Raw genomic sequence first — 21,851 nt, forward strand, 5'->3', positions numbered from 1 at the left:
CTTAGTTATGAAAATTCTGTGACTTTTGTGGTAAGTTTCTAACTCAGTGTCAAATTTATTATAACTTGGGTCCAGTGTACAATGCTCCCTTTTTCATTTAAAGAACTGGAGCTGAGCTATGTGGAACACAACATTGTCCATCCTCAGTTAATCTTATCCCAGTTTTAATTTATCAGTAGCTAAACTCCTGGATTTTAAAGACCAAATACATCATTCTTCACTATTCTCTCAAAACTAATCTATATGTCTTTATTTCTTTTCATAACCCTAACTAGATCGATCAGTTTTCATAGGGATTCTAAAAATAATCTCTTTTGGATTGGGATCAATGTGGCCTTTTTATTTTTTTTCTTCAGTGAAAAGGTACTTTCAGAAAATATGAAGAATAGGGAAAAAGAGGGCTTAGATATAATGGCTTTTATATTTTCAGTTTTAGTAGCATTCTCAATCCCTGCTAATCATATAATTTAATAGTGATTTCTTGTTGTTATCTTTAATCTACTGCTTTTTAAAATGATACTTCAGGCAGTGGAGAAAATTAATAAAATGGAAAACCAAACTGTTTTAATTAATCTCATCACTGTTAAATTTTGAATATTTCTTTTTACTGAATCTGTCCTTGATTACTGTAATTCCATTTGCAATTTTATCTTCTTCCATCCTCCCTGAATTAGTTCTTTTGCTGCTTTCATTGGAATTTATTTCAGCCTTTTTTATTTGCCTCTCCATTTTCATTAAAGATTAGCCCTGGGAAGCTTCAAAGCTTTGTTTAAAACCAAGTTAGTATGTGATAAAAATAAAAGTCTTAGGTCTAGGGAAACCAGGCAGAAATCCCCCAGTGTGCTGTCCATAATTGAATCAGAAGGAGCTGTGACAGTGATAGGACACAGTGGACCAGAAGCTTTATCATTCAGACAATGAGCTTTAATCACCAGATTGCCCCTGTGCCATCTTTAAAAAGTGAGAAAAGAAAAGCCTTTCCTGCCTAAAAACTTCATTTTGCCTCATGGTGTAGATACCAGTAGTTTAAAAAGGCAAGAGGAGACTATTCATCCATGGTTCCATCTGTCCTGATTCTTCAGCTGACATGTATGTACCAACAATCGGAATGGTCCAGGCCTGTTTAAAGATAAGATAGGAGAGCAGGTACAAATAAAGAAACAGCAATAAAAGTAGTGTTTCAATATCCTACTTGTGCTGTGGGCATAATCTTTTGGGGAGAATGAGTATATACTATCAGAGGGAAAGCCAGCTTTAATTTCAACTATGTCTTTGTGTTTGACCAAATGTATAGCACGTGATTGATGCCATGCCTATGTCCAAAAAATATTTACAGAAGTTAATTTCAACAGTGAAACTCAGGAAAAATTCAAACCAGTTGCTATCAGAAATGCTTAAGGTATAGAGAATATAATTTCAAACACACGTGGATGGATTTTCGCCCCCCCCAACTTCACCTCCTCCAACACTCATGGCTCTATCTCTAATATTATCCTTGAGCCTTATTCTTCCTTTTCTCTTGCATTGTCTTTCTTTCACTGTCTCTCTTGCTCTTTCTATTAGTTCCCCTAGCAGTTTTTTTGTAGCAAGGGAACAATATTGAAGAGCACTTTCATAACCATAATTGGAAGCCCAATTTTATCATCTTGGATCATGCCCCTCCCTTAAACAATGAAGTTGAAGAGTGACTTCAGATGGCCAAATAAGAATACCTTGCTGTGTGTGGGTGACACACGGTGACATAACTCATGTTCCTGCAAACTGGATTGGTTGATCTAAGTGAAGAGTCTATTGAATATTCTGTTCCATGCCCTCTCCCTACCCCTCTCTTAGGGCCAGATGCCTAATCTCTTATTTGACCAGGTGTGTCTTCTCTCCCATGCCTCTCTTGTTTCTTGATACATTCCCAAGCATGCCACAAGTTTCATATTATTAGCCATGGATTCTTGTCCTGGATGCAACTAGCCATGAAACGCCCATCCTCTCAGAAAGCAAAGCAAAGAAAGAGGTTTGCTCTTTACTGAACATTTGGTTCCTGTCTTTGGATAGCTGCCCCTTTGGTGGGTGGCTGTGCTCTTGCTGTGGGTGTAGGCCTTCTCCTCCTCCCTGTCACAAACCCTTAGGTTGTCTCTTAGGCTCACATCAGTGGCAGATAAAGCAGAATGTTCTTGGATAGCTTTCTTGTGGGCAGAGGTTTGCTCACCCCTGGGAAGCAGCAGTGAGCTCTTTAGCTAATGGTATAAACTCTCTCTTGAGCTCCCCAGCAAGGCCAGTGCAGGAATCCCTGGAATAATCTTTTTAATGTTTGACTCTCCTGCTCCTAATGGTGAGCAACCTCTTCCTTTTCTCCTCTTCCCTCCGCAGCCTCTGTAGTTAACGTGCAGAGCGAAAGGTCCACATTTGTCCTGAACTTGGAACAGAGATGATCTAAATGGGCTCATGTATACTTTGAGAGATTAAAGTTTCCCTTTGCAGCACCCAAATGACCTAAGATTTTAAAACTTCAGTGTATATTTTTAAGTGAGACTCAAGAGCCTGCCCACTGCTTTCCAGTTATAACATGGCTTAAAACTCATCCCAAGGCATTCAGCTACAGGGGCTGAAAGTTGCTCCATGGTGGTTTCAAGAATTCTAATTGCTTTAGTATTATGGATGTCCTTAAGACCCTATTCCAGCCATCATGGTTTCTTGTTCTCCAGCGTCTTGTTGATGTTCCTGAGCAAAGACTTGGACGTCTCTTCTCCCAGTGGGGGAATTTCAGCCCTACTGAGCCCTATTCCTTTCTGGCAGTTTATAATTTCCATTCTAGGAAGGATGACTTCCTCTCTGCCTACCAAAACACGTTGGTACAAACTTTAGGACACATGTCCAGATTTAGGGGCCTCGGGCTAATCTCAGGCTCCAGACTCTGACAATGAAGATGTTATTTCCCCTAGGAAGAAGTTCTGGGCTTAAATTTTTTTTCCATTTTTTTTAAACCTTAGGAATCAGATATAAGAACCTTTAAAAATCATCTTTTAGGTCTCTCCTGATACTTTTCTGAGAGTTGCAGAAATTAATCTCTTCAAAAACTAGTGCTGAATTCTTTCCTCCTTACTTCTTCTGTCTTGGCCTCAGGGATTATAAAACATCCTACAGGATTCTTTCATCCCCATCTTCATCACAGTTTATTATATTCAGAGACTTGGCATGGGCATTTGAGGATTTCTGTTCCCTATTTCTCCATCAGGGTCATGGCCATTGTCTCCATAGCAACTGCTCTAATTCTAGATCTGCTCTGTGGAAGAACTGTACAATCCTCAATGGAGCCCCCGTCCCAACAAAGTGATCAGCATAGATGTGTTCCAAAACATTCCAGTGTTGGAAATGACATGTTTCTCTAAATAAATCAGTTTTATTTGAGCTTTGAGCCTGCCACCCAGGCTCCAACTTAACCTCAGTTGTGGTTGGGGAGCCCTTCCCTTTCCTAATCATAAAAGAATCTGAAGACTTGAGTGGTACCTGATAAACAGGAAGAGGACCTCTAGTCCTCATTTTATAACAGGCACCGCAGAGTTGTTGTGTGTCCAGGGTCACACAGTCCATCTGAAGGTGGATGGCTCCATCCTTTCCTTGCCAGGTGTGGACATGGGAGTATTTCTGCCAACAATGATGGCCAAGGTTCTTAGTTTTTAATCTCCTCAGCATCCAGTTACCACCTCTTAGGGGTGTTGTAAAGGAGCAGGGTGCAGGTCTCTAGGAACTCAAGATAAGGGGCAATACTAGTTCAATGCTACTGTACTTGAGACACAAGGGTTCCCCATTGAGTATAGTCCATTAGCTGGACTGTAGTTGATGCCTGAAGGTGATGGGTATTCGGGCTAGCAGACCATTTGCAAAGTGGGTTAAATCCATGGTTTTACTGAAAGAGAAGGTTGGTGTGATATTACACTCTCTGATGAGAGGTCTCTTCATCTGTAAAACAGAACCACCTCTGAATTCAAGAGACCATGAGTATCAGCACAACAAGATGGCAAAACAATAGACTGAGGTATATAGAAGTCCTTGTTGGAGTCAGCCCAGCTTAAGGTGGTATTGCACGTTCCCTTCTTAGACTCTCAGCCTTGGCTCTAATTCTGCATAGAGGGCAAAGAGGATGACATCTGGTGTCCACCCCCCCATGCAGCGTGGGAGAAGAGCATCATTTGGGAATTTTTGTTTTGTCCTCTTTTGTTTTCTAGTGTAAGGGCTGAGTTAATCATACTCCTCAATTCATAGAGCATTACCATCCTTGGTCCACATAAAGCATTTTATCCCCACACCACACCCCATTTCCATTAACCCCCCTGAGTAAATGTAATGTATATGACTCCCATTATTTATTGAACCAATACTTCAATCTGTTACATCGAATTTACCAACTTTTTTTAGTATTATTGCTAGAACTTTGATGAACCTCTTTGTTGCTCTTTATTTACATCCATGATTTTTTTTTTTTTGAGAACTTATTCCTAAGGAATAGATATCAATAAATTCCACTTGCAGGAATACATGGTTTCCTTTCTTTCTGTGGACTGAGCTGTCTTTAATTTGCCCTGCCCTGCCCAGCAATATAAAAGGACAGCTGCTCTGGCCACCTTGTACACTGCTTCCCATCTAGCAATAAAAAGGGAGCACAGAATGCTTTCTTCCTTGGGACCAGAACATACTGAACCTATTTCTTTGACTTCTTTATGCTATGTGACCAAAGGATCCTGAACACAAAAGTTATTTAAAAAAGAGTTATTTGACATTGCTGAGCATGTGGTTTGTGTGAAGTCATTTAGAAAATAGGGCTGGGACTGGAATTCAGTGACCCTAGCCTCTCAGTCAGTACTCACATTACTAAATAATTTATCTCTCACCACTGGTAATACCAGTAAAATGCTGGGAAAATAGTCATGTATACTGGAAGGAGATGAAATTCAGTCTTCAAAGTTCAGGTGAAGTAACAGACACCAGGAGTAATGTGAGCATAGCCTGAGTAACGAGTAGAATGTCGGGAAGGCTGCTTTTCTGACTTATCACAAGGGATATGAAGATCTAGAAAGAGAGAGAAAAATAGGACGTGTCTCCAGGTGTAGTCTGAGCATTTTATAAGCTTGACAGCTTGGTAATTGCCTGCGGTTGATACAAGGAGAAAACTGGCATTTATTGAGCAACTGTTTTGTCCCAGGAACTATACCAGGTCCTTGATCACATTTAATTCTCAACATATCTTTATGATGGAGGAGCTCCTGTTCTTTCCATTTTATTGATGAAGGCACTGAGGCTTAGAGGATTTAAGTAACTCCTGAAGTCACAGAGTAAGTAAATAGATAGTAGAGTCAGTACCAAAACCTAGGCGTTGGGACTTCCCTGGTGGCGCAGTGGTTGAGAATCCACCTGCCAATGTAACCCTGGTCCAGGAAGATCCCACATGCCGCGGAGCAGCTAAGCCCGTGTGCCACAACTACTGAGCCTGCGCTCTAGAGCCCACGAGCCACAACTCCTGAGCCCGCATGCCACAACTACTGAAGCCCGTGCGCCTAGAACCCGTGCTCCAGAACAAGAGATGCCACCACAATGAGAAGCCCATGCACTGCGACAAAGAGTAGCCCCCGCTCGCTGCAACTAGAGAAAGCCTGCGCCGAGCAACGAAGACCCAATACAGCCAAAAATAAATTAATTAATTAAAAAAACAAAAACAAAAAAAGCTCTAGGCCTTGCTGGCTCCAGCTTCTGTTCTCTAGGTAATAACAGCTAGGAAGGAATTCAAGCTAAGCAAGTGTAGCAGAAATGAAATTGCACTTAAAGTGTGAGAGGCAGGGTATATGTTAAATATTGAAAAAGCAGCCTGGAAAACACAATTACCTAAAAGAAAATATTTGTACAAATATACTAAGGGCTCAGGAGTAAGCAAATGGGCATTGAGTAGGACAGGAAGCCTGGGAGCACTTCTTGAAGGAAGCAAGCTGAGGTTCTTGAGAGGTTAAAGTACAAGGTCTCTCAGCTGGTATATTATAGATTCAGGGCAAGGAAGGACCACCCCAAGGTCATGGGTGAGACTATTCCCAAGAGGATGGGCTGGTGGGGAGCCCTTTACAATGTCCTTCATGGGAGTATCAAAATGAATCTCATGTTTCTTGCTTTTTTTTAGGGTCTGTGATGATCTTACCAAAGAGGAAAAGAATGAGATCGATGGGTTTCTTGAGGAGTGCATTACTGATCCTTCACTACAACAGTGTCTTTCCTTTCTGTCCCGCACCTTTGAGAATCCGAGAAAGCTGGTTCAGGCAGATAGCATGCTCTTCTTGAATAATATTTTCAGTGTTGAGCCTCTGGTAAGCACATAAATACAGTCTGACCTTACAGTAAATGTAGTGGGGATGCAGGGCTTAATTTGATGGGATTACTCTCTCTGAGATTGATATGGTGAGTTCCAAGAGCATAAAGATTCCATCTGAGGAGCCTCATTGTCGTTATGAGACAGTGAATGAAGATTAATAGTAAGAACACTCAGAGGTTACATTTATAGGTCACACTTTATATGCACCAGTCACTGTTAAACACTTCATATATATTACATACTTTATCTTGTTTGTATATATATTATCAGTTTTAATCAGTCCCCCATTCTACAGATGAGGAAATTAAGACTTAGAGAAATTTGATAACTTACTCGAGCCCAAACGATTAGTGTCAGTAGTTAGAAATTTATCCCTCATTAGCCTCACTGTAGAGCAGGGTTTCTCAACCTCTGCGCTATTGACATTTGGGGCTGGATAATTCTTTGTCCTGCACATTGTAGCATATTTAATAGCAGCCCTGACTTTTACCCATCGGATGCTAGTTGTGACAACCCAAACTCTGTCCAGATGTCAGATGTCCTCTGGTGGGCAAAATCACTCGGGTTGAAAACTGCTTTGTCCTTAATTCACTCAATAAATAGTTATTGAGTGCATGTTCTGTACCAGGCACTGCGTATGTACCAGGCATCGATGAACAAAACAGACATAGTCCTTGACCTCAATGTCTGTCTAGTGAGACCTGAGCCAGAGTTAGAACAGGATCTGTCTGATTCCACAGACGAAACTTTTTTTTTTAGGTGTACAACATAGTGATTTGATATTTTTATAGATTATACTCCATTTAAAGTTATTACAAAATAATGACTATTATCCCCTGTGCTATACAATATATCCTTGTTGCTTATCTTTTTTATACATAGTAGTTTGTATCTCTTAATTTCATAACTCTATCTTGCCCCTCCCCCTTCTGTCTTCCCATTGGTATACACTAGTTTGTTTTCTATATCTATGAGTCTGTTTCTGTTTGCCGTATACATTTGTTTGTTTTGTCTTTTAGATAATAACATATAGTATTTGTCTTTCTCCATCTGACCTATTTCACTAAGCATAATGCTCTCTAGGTCCATACACTTGTTGCACATGGCAGAATTTCATTCTTTTTTTATGGCAAAGTAATATTTCAGTGTGTGTGTGTGTGTGTGTGTGTGTGTGTGTGTGTATCACATCTTCTTTATCTGTTCATCTATTCATGGACATTTGGGTTGCTTCCATATCTTGGCTATTGTAAATAACGCTGCTATGAACATTGAGGTGCAAGTATCTTTTCGAATTAGTGTTTTCCTTTTTTTCGGATTATGTACCCAGGAGTGGAATTGCTGGATCATACAGTAGTTCTATTTTTAGGGTTCTGAGGAACCTCCATACTGTTTTCCATAGTGGCAGCTTCAATTTATATTTCCACCAACAATGTACAAGGGTTTCCTTTTCTCCACATCCTCTCTAATATTTGTAATATGTAGGCTTTGTGATGATAGCCATTCTGACAGGTGTGAGGTGATATCTCATTGTTTTTTTATTTTTTGCTTTGCATTTCTCTAATAATTAGTGATGATGAGCATCTTTTCATGTGCCTGTTAGCCATCTGTATGTGTTCTTTGGAAAAATGTCTGTTCAGATCTTCTGCCCATTTTTTTTTTTTTTTTTGCAATACGCGGGCCTCTCATTGTTGTGGCCTCTCCCGTTGCAGAGCACAGTCTCCGGGCATGCAGACCCAGCCGCCACGGCTCATGGGCCTAGCCACTCCACGGCATGTGGGATCTTCCCGGACCGGGGCACAAACCCGTGTCCGCTGCATCAGCAGGCGGACTCTCAACCACTGCGCCACCAGGGAAGCCCCTTCTGCCCATTTTTAATCAGATTGTTTGTTTTTTTTGATATTGAGTTCTATGAGTTGTTTTTATATTTTGGATATTAACTCCTTATCTGTCATGCCATTTGCAAATGTTTTCTTCATTCAGTAGGTTGTCTTTTCATTTTGTTAATGGTTTCCTTTGCTATGCAAAAGCTTTTAAGTTTCATTAGGTCCCATTTGTTTATTTTTTGCTTTTATTTCTTTTGCCTTAGGAGACAGATTAAAAAAAATATTGCTATGATTTATGTCAAAGAGTGTTCTCCCTATGTTCTCTTCTAGGAGTTTTATGGTTTCAGGTCTTATCTTTAGGTCTCTAATTCATTTTGAGTTTACATGGTGTAAGGAAGTCTTTTAGTTTCACTCTTTTACGTGTAGCTGTCCAGTTTTCCCAGCACCACTTATTGAAGAGACTGTCTTTCCCCCATTGTATATTTTTGCCTCCTTTGTCATAGATTAATTGACCGTACGTGTGTGGGTTTATTTCTGGGCTGTGTATTCTGTTCAGTTGATCTATGTGTCTGCTTTTGTACCAGTACCACACTCTTGTGATTACTGTAGCTTTGTAGTATAGTCTGGGGTCAGGGAGCCTGATACCTCCAGCTTTGTTCTTTTTTCTCAAGAGTGCTTTGGCTATTAGGGGGTCTTTTGTGGTCCCATACAAATTTTAGGTTTACTCGTTCTAGTTCTAGTTCTTTGAAAAATGTCATGGGTATTTCGATAGGGATTATATTAAACCTGTAGATTGTTTTGGGTAGTATGGACATTTTAACAGTATTAATTCTTCCAATCCATGAATGCGGGATATCTTTCCAGTTATTTGTTTCATCTTCTATTTCATTCATCAGTGTCTTATAGTTTTCAGAGTACAGGTCTTTCAACTCCTTGGTTAAGTTTATTCCTAGGTATTTTATTCTTTTTAATGCAATTGTAAATGGGATTGTTTTCTTGCTTTCTCTTTCTAATAGTTCATTATTAGTGTATAGAAAATCTACAGGTTTCTGCATATTAGTCTTATATTCTGCAGCATTACTGAGTTCATTTATTAGCTCTAGTAGTTTTTTGTTGGAGACTTTATGGTTCTCTCTATATAGTATCATGTCATCTGCAAATACTGACAGTTTCAATTTTCCCTTCCAATTTAGATGCTTTTGTTTCCTCTTCTTGTATGATTGCTGTGGCTAGGACTTCCAATACTATGTTAAATAGAATTTTCAAGAGTGGGCATCCTTGTCTTGTTCCTGATTTTAGAGAAATAGCTTTTAGCTTTTCACCATTGAGTATTATATTAGCTATATATTTATTGTAAATGGCCTTTATTATGTTGGCGTATGTTCCCTTTATACCAGCTTGGTTGAGAGTTTTATCATGAATGGGTATTGAATTTTGTTGAATGCTTTTTCTGCATCTATTGAGAGATGATCATATGATTTTTACCATTTGTTTTGTTAATGTGGCATATCACAGCAATTGATTTGTGTATATTGAACCATCCCTGCATCCCTGGAATAAATCCCACTTGATCATGATGTATGATCCTTTTTACATATTGTTGAATTTGGCTTGCTAATATTTTGTTGAGGATTTTTGCATCTGTATCCATCAGAGATATTGGCCTGTAATCTTCTCTTTTTTTGGTAGTATCTTTGTTTGGTTTTGGTATCAGGGAAATGGACTCATAGAATGAGTTTGAGAGTGTTCCCTCCTGTTCAATTTTTTGCAATAGTTTGAGAAGGATAAGTATTAACTCTTCTTTATATGTTTGGTAGAATTCCCCTGTGAAGCTGGGCAATCCGGGACTTTTTTCTCTTAGACGTTTTTTGATTACTGATTCAATTTCAATACTAGTAATTGGTACATTCAGATTATCTATTTTTTCCTGATTCAGCCTTGGAAGATTGTGTGTTTCTGGGAATTTATCCATTTCTTCTAGGTTGTCCAATTTGTTGACATATGACCGTTCATAATATTCTCTTATTATTGTTTGTATTTCTGTGATATCAGTTGTAATTTCTCCTCTTTCGTTTCTTATTTTGTTTATTTGTGTTCTGTCTCTTTTTCTCTTAGTGAGCCTGGCTAAAGGCTTATCAGTTTTATTTATCTTGGTTTCAACTGATCTTTTCTATTGGGTTTTTTTCTTTTTTTGGTCTCTATTTTATTTTCTTCCTCTCTTATATTTATTATTTCCTTCCTTCTGCTGATTTTGGGCTTCGTTGTTTTTCTTATTCCTTTAGATAGCAGGTTATGTTGTTTACTTGAAATTTTTCTTGTTTCTTGAGGTAGGACTGTATCGCTGTAAATGTCCCTTTTAGAACTGCTTTTGCTGTGTCCCATAGATTTTGGAAAGTTGTGCTTTTATTGTCATTCATTTTGGTGTATTTTTGCTTTCCTTTTTGATTTCTTCATTGATCCATTGATTTTTAGTAGCATTTTGTTTAGTCTCCATGTGTTTGCGTTTTACCTGTTTTTCTTCCTGTGATTGATTTCTAATTTCATACTGTTGCAGTTGGACGAGATGCTTGATATAATTTCTATCTCTTAAATTTGTTGAGACTTGTTTTGTGGCCTAGCATGTGATTTATTCTGGACAATGTTCCATGTGCACTTGAAAAGAATGTGTATTCTGCTGTTTTTGAGTGGAATGTCCTGTAGGTATCTCTTAAGTCCAGCTGGTCTGATGTGTCAGTTAAGGTCACAGTTTCTTTATTGATTTTCTGTCTGGATGATTTGTTCATTGATATAAGTGAGGTGTTAAAGTCCCCTACTATTATCATATTATTGTAAATTCTTCCCTTTATGTCTGTGAATATTTGCTTTATATATTTATGTGCTTCTTTCACAGACCAAACTCCTGACCACTCTGCCCCACTGCCTCAAAATGAAAGTAACCAGCATCTTCTGTGTTTACTATCTGCTAGGCACTGTACATTACCTTAAACTTAGCAAGCATAGAGTGCTGTGAGGGTAAAGACAGCAATAGGAGTTGAGAAGACCCACAGCTAGTTAGAGCTGCCATTCAAACCTGTTGGAGAGAAGACATGGGCACAAGGACACATTAGAATAAAAAGTCACTTGTGAGAAGTGCCATTGACCTGTACGTACCAGTTTTCCTTATGTCTGTACTTCCAAATTATTACAGTATATAACATAGAAAAGGGAGTCCATGGCTAAATAAGTTTGAGAAACACTGGGTTCAATATTGCTTGAAAGGTTTATTTGCCGTTAGACTTATAAAAGTCTTTCATATGATAATGAGCATTATAAATCTCTTAAGAGGGAGCCTTCCCCTTGGAGATATCCTTTGGAACTAATATTTAGTGGGACTTGCTGTGTGAATCACAGGTAAAGACAGACAATCAGGACACTAGTTCAGAGGCTGAGGTGATTATCATAGGCTAAGAAGTTAGAGTAGGCTTTTTGAGAGCAGAGCCTTGAACGGGGTCTTGCAGGATGGAACTTTTGGAAAACAAAATTGGGGGTGTGCATGGCATGGTTCATTCAAGGTTCCATTAGTGGATCAGTTTGCTTGAAGTAAAGGGTTCATGTAGGGAAACAAGGTTGGAGATGTGGGTTGAGGCTGAATCTTCTCTCCTGTCAGAAGACTATCCAGGGCTCAATTGAGCAAAGGGATCTTCAGATATAATGAGTTAGCCCAGAAAGAGGTTAAATCAAGGTGAGCATACAGTCTTGGAAGGACAGGACATGCACCTATAAAAGTAGGTCATGCCCAAAGATGCTGAAAAGATCAGGAAGGCATGACAAGTCCAAGCAAGTAAGTTGCTGAGTGAGGCAGAGGCAGGGAGGAGCAATCAATCATGGCAATCTTAGACATGGCTGGTAAGGTCCAGAGTGTAGGCAGTCCAAGATTCTTCCTAGCTGGTACGGAGAATCCAGACTGATGACTGCTGTCCTTTTCTCATAGCCTTCTGGGAGTGGGTGACTCTGGGATGGCAAACATTGGTGGTGAGAAGGAGGTGGGAGGCCTGCAGGTAAGGCTTGTATATTTCAAATTCAGAAGTAGGAAGACTGGGTGTACCTCAGATTTTCTTCTCCTCATGCACGAAACCCAAAGCTTCTTGCTGCAGATATATGTGTTAAAATGTGGCACTTAATATGATTCCTTTCGAATTCTAGATAGGAACTGAATTGGGCATTCTTATCACAAGGCATTTTTTCACTATTAGGAAGAAAAACATTTTGTAGAATAATGATACACAGAAATGATACCTTTTTAAATAAATGAGACTAATTTCATTTATATTATGTGAAAAAAATACCCAGGAAGGGGATAATATTTGTTTAGTACCTAAGTGATGTTTATGGCATCTGTAATAATTTTGTCTTTTCTGTACAGTATTCAGGTTTTCTTCTCATGATAGTATTCATTAGCTGATTCTTGATCATTTTTGCAAAGTGAAAAATTAAGGCATGAATTTTTCCTAGTGTTATCCGTAGTGTTTTTCTGGTCAGAATAACAGAACTCAGTGTCAGTTATACTGGTATATTTATTGATCTTAAATTTCCTTTTTTCCTACTTAAAGATCCTGATAGTTTTATAGAAATACAGTTCTTGTGAGTGTAATATAATCTTACCTTGTAAATTAGTTTTGAAGGTATTTGATGGGAAAATTCTGTAATTTCATTAGCTTCTTGACTCTAATGTGAACTATGGGTATTTTCCACTATTGAGATTTTGGTTTTATGATACAGGTAAATAAATTCTGCAGTATTTTTGGATGATAGAGTTGGGAAAGGGTTTATTGAAGAGATGAGATCTGAACTGAATGTTGGAGGAAGGGTAAGATTTACTTAAATAGAAAAGAAGAAGAAGGATGTTTCCAATTGGAGAAATTTTGAAGACAAAGAAAAGGGAAACTTTTAATAATAGGTTCATAGCATATTAAACAACAATGAAATGATGGATTTTTCTGGAGCAGGTGGTCATGGAGAATATAAGAAATGAGACTGAGAAGGAGAGTTGGCATATCTGGGCTGCCCTGGCAACCCGTTACACTATAGCCGACTGTCTCCCACATTATGTTTTCTGTAAATACTGGATCTGAGGGGTGGTAGTGTGTGTTCCTTGCCAAGGGGAATTTTGTGCTCAAATAAGTTTGGGAAATACTGGTTCGAGAGAAGGTGACTCTCAAAGGGAAAAGTGCAAACAGTATTTCCCCAGGACGAGAGACCCCTTTTCCCACACAGTATCCACCGGAGTCAGTGTTGTGTGGATCCTAGTTTGGTAACTGGTGCTGAGGGTATCTGCGACTCACTGTAAGGTTTGGATCAGGAACAGGATGTGTTCGGGGTGTTTTAGAAAGATTATCATAGCATCAGCTTGTGGATCAAATTGGAAGAGGATGGTTAGAGGGTGGGATGGGTAGTGCAGGTCAGGCAGGGGAAATTCACTAGTGCAGGGAGGGTCAGGGAAACTGAACATCTCTGCAGGCAAGTGGAGGGTAACGTGTGAGGGTGACACTGACCTGGAACAGCCTGGTGATGGTCGGAAAGCAAAGGAAATAGCAGATGTGAGAGATGCTCAAAGGAAAGACACTAGAGTGCTTTTTGACTGACTGGCCGTTGATGGTGAGACATGGTGAGGAATCATATGTCTTCTCAGATCTGAACTAGAGTGACTGGGAGAATTATGATGTCTTTGATAGGAATTAGCAAGTCAGGAGTCCTGGGTTTAACTCCTAGCTTTGCCAATGGCGAATGTGACCTTAAACAAGCAGTTTGGTCTCCTTTGGCATCAGTTGCCTTTTACACAAAATAAGGATATTTGGGCATGTTGATCCTTTTTAGCTAGTAGGTTATGATTCTCCAGTTTGAGAACAGACTCCGAGATTGTCAACATCAAGGAGTGCCTTATCTTTATCTGTATCCCAGGCCTAGCACAGTACCAATTAATGGGTGGCTGAAGGAAGGAAGGAACGAACGAACAAATGGAAATCAATTAATGATGATGATTTTGTTTCTGAACATGTTGAATTTGAGACGACACTAGATGTCCAAATAATTTTGGGATTGCAGTACTTGTGGGATGGGAATCAGGACTGGAGGTGAGTATCCTTTAGAGGTCTTCATGGAAGGCGTGAAAAGCGGATGGAAATTTTAAGAGCAGAGCAAAGAAGGAAACTTGCAGTGGGCCCAGGACAGCCCCCAGGTGCTCATTTTTAGAGGCCCTGCAAAGAGAGGAGAGGCTGTGAATTCACAGAGAAGGATGGCCAAGAGGAGAACCAGACAGCTGAGAACTTGCCAGCCTATCCTACATGTCTTTCTACCCTATTATACCTTGTTCATCACCATTTTCTACTGAAGGACCTTCTGAATCTTGCTCACATAGAAGATCAGTTACACCAAATAGCCACTATTTAATTTCTGACACTTGAGCTATGGATCATCGATTAGTTTTTTTATTAGGAGGTGATTCCTTTTGATTAGCTTCTTGGTATGAGCTGAGTTCATAGTAGAAGCAGAGATGATTAAAACCAAGCAGTGCCACCTACTGATCTACCAGTCAATCTCTAATTGACGTCCTGTTCAAAAAATAAAAATAAAATTGAAGGTTGATGCAGGGGTTTAGAGACTACCTTGCTTTCTGATGGGCCCTTCAGCCTCTGTGTCCACCAGGAAGGATATTGTCTTCAACTGAGGTAAACTTAAAAAGTAAACAAAACCCAAAAAAACCCATGTTACCTTAGGGTCTGAAAGGAAGTAAGAAATGATATGCTTATATTCTCAGACCTATGTCTATATATCTGGTTCTTTAAATGCGTCAGCCAAAACAAAGTTTAGTTTAGCCCTTATTGTGTTCTCTGTGTATTGAGTGTTTTATGGGAACACTGTTCCTATTTTAGAGGCTCTTTCAATTTAAAGCAAGTAGATTCAAGATTAAGAGATCACTGTCCTTAAATTGTCAAAAAGTGGTGATGGGTTTGAATTTAAATCACATTTTATTTATGTGATCATGTGAGAAGTAGTTTGACTCAATGCTGTAAGAATGTCTGATCCAAAACTCTAGAACTTCAAGTTCTTACTCTGTTCTACCACCACCTGGCCACTGGTTAATTCCACTGTCTTCTCATCATGCTCATTGCCTACCATTGCCATGGGGTCTGTTGGAAGAACCTTGAGGAGTTATGCTGGGGCATCTTTGGTACTGATGTGGTCACAGAGTGCTGAAGTGGGAGTTTGTCTTTTGAGAGACCCCAGACATGTTCATTGAAGATGAAGTGGGTGGGCAAAGACCCAGGGAGAAGGCATTCCTGGGCAGATACAAGAAAATGGGCTGGAAGGAATTTTTTTTACTTGGTAGTTTATTGATATTCTAATAGTAACCATAATTGTTGTTCTAGTCATTAAAGCATGTGCTGTATTACTACCATTTTTATCAAATTCCTCATGTCCATTCTTTTGATAATGTCTTGAAATATTAATGTAATTAACCTAAAATTTCCCATTTATTCCTGACCTAGGGAAGGTAGTACGTTCTACAGAATACTGATCATTTCTCAAGCCACTTGCATCCATATAGTTTTCTTCCCCCTTTGGAAAAGAATTGTGAAGTTTAGTCTATTAGGCATGTTTTGTGCCTTCCAGAAAAACAAGTGGAATTGACTACCTTCAGAAATACAATATTCTATTTTACTAGATGGACTTTGGCTGTACAGAATTTTGACAGTCTCATTCTGTTATTTCCTCTGCTTAGGTCTCTTGGGTACCCTGAGTGAAAGAGAGTCAGAGATAAAAAAACACAGTTGCGAGAATTGAGAGGCAGAAGACTATTACAGGGCAAAAAGAGAGAATTAAGCTTTCGGTTTCCATGGGCATCTAGGAGTCCTCTGAGAAATCACAGCACAGTTGTGCTAGCCTTGTTTCTGAACTCTGGTACTGCTGGCTCAGGTCACACTTTTAAGATGCAGCAATTTTCTGAATGTTGAACACTTGATATTTTCTCAGAAATAAGGGTCTGAGAATTTAAAGATCTTTGGCCAAACTGGCCCTAAATGATTGGCTGACTGACATCAGTGAGCAGGGAAGACATTTCTGCTCCTTCATCCAGGATCCCTAGGGAAGCTTCAGCTTAATGTAACTAAGCCTTAAAATGGGAGAGAAACTTGATAATTTCTTTATTACCATGTAAGTAACAGTAAACTATGCTTTGTCATCACCTAAGCCTGCGGAAAACATGTGGTTCAGCAATTCAGACTTTGAAAGCACAGCTCAAATTAATTTATTTTTCCCAAATCGGCATAGCATGTGAGCTCAGCAGAACCAGGTTGGGTGGGAGCCCAGATGGCTACCAAAGAGGAAAGATCTAGCTTTTTACTACAACCCCCTTCCACTTCTTGTACCATTAGTCGTGAGTCACATTGCAAACATGTGGGTGCTGACTCCTTGGAAAAGGACACTGGAAGGGAGAAAGGAGGACAGGGATCTGCTGAGAGCAAACTGTCCTTGACAAGTCACGGCTCTTCTGTCAGTGTGGTTTTCCCATTCTTCACCCTCCCTTTATTATTGTTTGTCCTCTCAGCTCTTTGTGCTCAGATTAGAGAACCATTGGAGGTGGAGGGAGGCCTAGGGAAGTCTTAGAAACAGCAAGGTTCCTTATGGCTTATTAAATAAATCAAGACCCTTCGTTGTTGGCAGAGACGTATGTCTGCTGTCTCCAGAGAAAGGCATGAGCATCATGCACAACTACCTCAGCTCTGCAAAACCCCACTGGAATTTTCACCATACATGGGTTGGAGTATCTCACCCAAGATAGAACACACCTTTTGTGAAACTTTCTCTGACAGATGGCCAAATCTTAAACCCCTCTCTTAGAAACTTTTCTGGTCATTATTTTAAGAATCAAAACTTTACTAAATTCACAGTTTCTTAGTCCTAGGAGATATACTGGACGAGAAAAATCTCCTTGCATGTCATGTGCCAGTTCAATCTTTTCTCTCCATGATAATTAGGATAGTTTACCTTCAGTTTTTTAGCTTCTGTTTTTTCCCTGTATCTCTGAGACACTTCTCTTTGCCCCAAGTGACAATAGAGAGCCTCCCATTGATCTGAAAGGTGCTACAAGAGCAATTGTGGGTAGTGACACAGATTATAGCTTCTAATCAGTGCTTTTATTTTTTTCTCTTATTGATTGATAGAAATTTGACTTTAAGAGGATGTTTTTATTTCCCAAGAGAAATTCTTTAAATTTTTCTTAAATATGATAAGATAGCTGAAAATATTTGATTATATAGTCAAGAATATTTCCATTTTGGTGGAACATGATGGAACTCATTACACATTATAGCTGCTCTTGAAGTCATTATTCACTGAGCTTGTTCTGAGCTGGCTGTACCCTACCCCACCAGGATAGCTTGATAAAGATCCTCCAATGTTGACTGTATCATCCACAAGAACTTCCTGTGAGTCACCTTCCAAGTTACCTGAATGTTTGAGTATGAAGAGTGTCCTACTATGTTCACTAGACAGGAACACCAGGTCATGCTGGCTTCAATGAAGCCTGATTGTCGGTTATAGTGTTTTTAAATTTCTCCTGGCATTTTTTAAAAACAATATGAGAAAGGTGAGACCTGACATTTTGTTATAATTGCAGTAGGGTTCAGGAAGTTAAAGAAAAAAGTATTACAGAATCCCGGCTCTGCCACTTACTATTGATGTGGCCTTGGGTGAGATACTTAACTTCCCCTTGCCTTGGTTTTCTCATCTTTAAAATGGGGATAGTACTACTTCACAAGGTTGTAAAGATTGAACTAGATAATGTATATCAGCATTTTAACACAGTGCTGGGAACGTGAGCTCTCAGTTAATGGCTGCAAATATTATAGTTTGGAGTTATATACAGTTCAGTCTTGTATTGTGTCTAATCTCTTGTCAGATTAGAAAGTATGATCGGAAAGTATAACATTTGAGTGGGCAAACGTTTAGATTACTCTTCTAAGTGTAAGTTGGGAATTAAAATGCAGCTATTTTATATGATAAATTTAGGCCTTGAGTCATGTTGTAAACTACTTTCCAGATAAACCAAGTAAATTAAATGTGTACATAACCCTCTGTTCTTGCACTTTGGGTTTTGATTTTGCAAAATTTTCAGAAATAATTCTTCATTGGAAGGAAGGAAGGAGATGGGTAATAGGTGGGGGGGGGAAGAAAGGTGATTTTTAAAATATTTTATTTTTATTTAAAGATTTTCAATAGAGAATTTTTAAAGAGCCTCTTTAATCATTGCCCATATAATTTTAAAGGAGATCATTTTAATAGACACCTTTCTCATGATCGTATTAATGACCTGTCATGAACCAGTGGTGACATGTTCATAGACAGCTTTCAGAAAGTCTCAGAACTGTCCCTGTCGAGTCACTTGGTTGTTCGTTTTCCAGAAATTCCATTTCCAGAAATATTTAATATTGGGGCAAAAACTGCAAACATGGGAATTAACTTTAGACCTGAAAATTCAAAGTTGATTCCTTCTAGCAGGTCACTTGATTAATAAGTGAAAGGCAGTCATGGGTCTGAGGGAAAAACAAAACATTAAGACCAAGAAGGAAGGTAATTACAGTAAAAGTGAAGGCCATTGGGACAATTATTTTCGACAAACAAGATAATGGTCATTTACAGATTATATTCTCCATACTCATCTCTCATTTGGAGCAGGAAAATGGACAGTGATGGGAAAGGAGTCATATATGGAAGGAAAGCAGAACAGCAGGGGGTTCTGTACGATGAGGCTGGTTTCACAGGACTGGGAGGAAAGGATATTGATGTCAGAGCCAGTAGGGAACATTCTGAATGTTTTGGCTTTCAGAAAGAAACTTTAGAACTGAGCAATAAAGAAAGAAAAATTATTTTCAGAGACATAAATGACATGGAAGTTAACTTCAGAAGTGTGGGAAAAGTAATATGAAATGTATCAAAGATATATAAGTAGCAGTGGGGTCACGTTAGGCTGGTTGCCTGTTACTGGAGTTTGCTCTCTCTGATTTGGTAGAAAATGCTATAGTGAGTTTTTGCTGTAAAGAAACTGAAGTTCTTTAACTTTTATTTTAATCCCAACTGAAAAATAAAAGTGTCCTTCTGCATGTTCCTACCTCCTTCAAATGACCTAATATTGAAAACATCCCTCTGTGGGAGGAAACTGAATGACCACACTTCTGTTTTTGTAGATACACTCAGCCCTCTTAATGCACATTACCTGATACAAGCCCAGGAGAGGTTTTAGCATAGGATTTGTCCTTGAATTGTCTCCGGGGGCTCAGTAAAAGCCGTAAATTACTACGTCTTAAGCACAACAAAACAGCTGCAGCCCAGGATAAGAAAGCACGGCACCCACAGTCCCATTCTCCCAGTCTGAAGAACCCCGTGGAGGAAGGGCTTCTCAGCTTCCAGGGGGCTCCATATCAGACAGTCCGCTCCTGGATCCACTGCTCCCTCCTCTTGGAGGTTCTGGTTGCTTCTCTGTAGCATGTCTGTCCCACGGTTTTCCAACCCACCAGTCTGATAATCAGACTTCTTTGATGATGGGATGTGCAAGAGTGCTTCTGGGATAGAACTTAAGTTTGTTGCCTTCTTGTATGCGCATGGACCCTGGATTTTCTTGTGTTTGAAAGTGGTCTGGCCCAGCTCAAACCGTAAGGCCCTTGAATTTTCACACATGTACCGAGCTTATCTGATTCCTAGCATATCCTTTTTGGGGCATTTCTTACCGCTCTGGTGAGATTTTTCTAGCAGAGGATTTCTAGGGATCCAAGATGGCCCCAGTGGTCAGTTTGGATAGGAACGGGTTAGCTGTGTCCATTCTACACTTCTAAACAAAGCAGAGCCTAAACCCAGCAGGGGAATACATTTGTCTCATGGGTTAGGAGTAAGGCCAGGTCTTTAGACATTCTGAGATGGACTACCCACTGATACACCAGTGAATGGATGAGCCACTTTTTCCTGCCTGGCCTCTCTGCTCATTCTGGCCACGAGTGTTCATAGCACTCCGTATCACTAAAAACCCCCACAAATCAAAATGGGCCAGGTAGTCGCTGTTTATCAGAATAAAACAGATACCCGTTCCAAGGTTTGGAAAAGCGCCACGGTGAAATGTGCAGATAAGCAAAGGTGCTTAGGACTTCCCTATGCCCTGAATGATCTCAAAAGTCCGTGTCAGCTCTAAAATTGTATGACTTTTGTGGTTCCAGTTGAGGAGAAAATGGCAGAAGTAGACTGCAAAGATGAACAGGCATTTACCAATAACTACACAGTGTGCAAACTGAGTGATGTGAATGACTCAATAAATACGTTGAACACTTACTATGAGCCACTTCCAGTTTAGGTGCTGGAGATAGAGCAGCACCCACCCTCATGGAGCCTTCATGCTAGTGGGCTGATGTGGAAGTGAGAGCTCCTGGGACCCACATGACACCCACAGCCCTCACTGCTACTTCTTTTTTTTTTTTTTTTTTAATATTTATTTATTTATTTGGCCGTGCCAGGTCTTAGTTGCGGCACACAGGATCTTTGTTGCCACGTGTGGGATCTTCATTGCAGCATGTGGGATCTAGTTTCCTGACCAGGGATCGAACCCAGGCCCCCTGCATTGGGAGTGCAGAGTCTTAACCACTGGGCCACCAGGGAAGTCGCCCTCACTGCTGCTTCTTGGAGACTCTGTGCCCTTCATGCTTCTGAAGCAGGGCGAGGTTGCCTGAGAAGCACACTCACCAGGCTGTTACCTTCGTAAGCAAACCCAAATTGGCTCTAGTTTTCTGTTTTCCCCATCTTGTTTGACGTCTGCATTTTAAACCACTTTGCTCTCTGCTTGATTCTTTACTCCAGCACTATGTTCAGTTCCAGCCAAACTGGAAATAGAACATGCATGTGGGACTGTCTGAAACTGGATCCTAATTATTTATCAAGTTGCCTTTCCTTAGTTTTCTATTCAGTTGGTAGGACCATTTATACATTTTTAGGTGTGCTTATCACTGATGTTCTTGGCCTTATTTACAGAAACCATAGGAAAAAAACACATTTTCCCCCTAATTTTTCTGATACTTTCATCTTAGTCTTTCTAAGTGGCATAAGAATGACATCAGTCATAGCAAATAGTTATTTGCTGAGCTCTTACTGTGTACCGAATGTGGGTCAGAAAGCATTTGACCTGCATGACCCCTCGTCAGACCTTAGGAAACCCTTTGAGGCAGGTGCTATAGCATCTCCTTTTACAGCCCTGAAAAGTTACATGGTTAGTACAAAAATATTTTTCAAAAGGTATCTCAAGGGGATTCTGATATGTGGTATGTTGCATTACGAGTTCAAAACTTGGTTTTCTTATTGTGACTTTTGAGTAGTTTGAGTTAAAACGAGAAATAATATCACACTGGATCAGAACCAGAGTTTGATCTGGCCATTGTTCTGCCTTGAGCCATTGCCGTTTTCAAAGAATAAGAGTATTTCCTTATGCTGTCACTCAAAAGTTAGGAATGGTTTTTCCATCAGGTGAGTTAGATACTTCTTTCCCTGTGGCCTTTCTGGACCTTATATAGATAAGGTGCAGCACTCATCACGTATATTTCAAGATATTTGTGTACATTTTTATCATCTCTCTGAGGTGTGAGCTCCATGCAATCTTATACCATACCTTT

At 39.7% G+C, this 21,851-nt stretch overlaps 1 protein-coding gene across 1 annotated transcript in view; it reads left to right on the forward strand.

The window, feature by feature from the left end:
* HYDIN (HYDIN axonemal central pair apparatus protein) overlaps positions 1–21,851 on the forward strand; it is a 431,283-nt gene that overhangs the window by 146,965 nt on the left and 262,467 nt on the right. Inside the window, exon 10 of the mRNA XM_089902455.1 lies at positions 6,158–6,341. Coding sequence (XP_089758581.1) covers positions 6,158–6,341 — 184 coding nt within the window. The remainder of the gene's footprint in view (positions 1–6,157; positions 6,342–21,851) is intronic.

This window comes from Delphinapterus leucas, chromosome 20 (assembly GCF_059928025.1).
Source record: "Delphinapterus leucas isolate spDelLeu-1000000601 "Yukka" chromosome 20, BTC_Dleu_Yukka2, whole genome shotgun sequence".
NCBI classification, from domain to species: domain Eukaryota; kingdom Metazoa; phylum Chordata; class Mammalia; order Artiodactyla; family Monodontidae; genus Delphinapterus; species Delphinapterus leucas.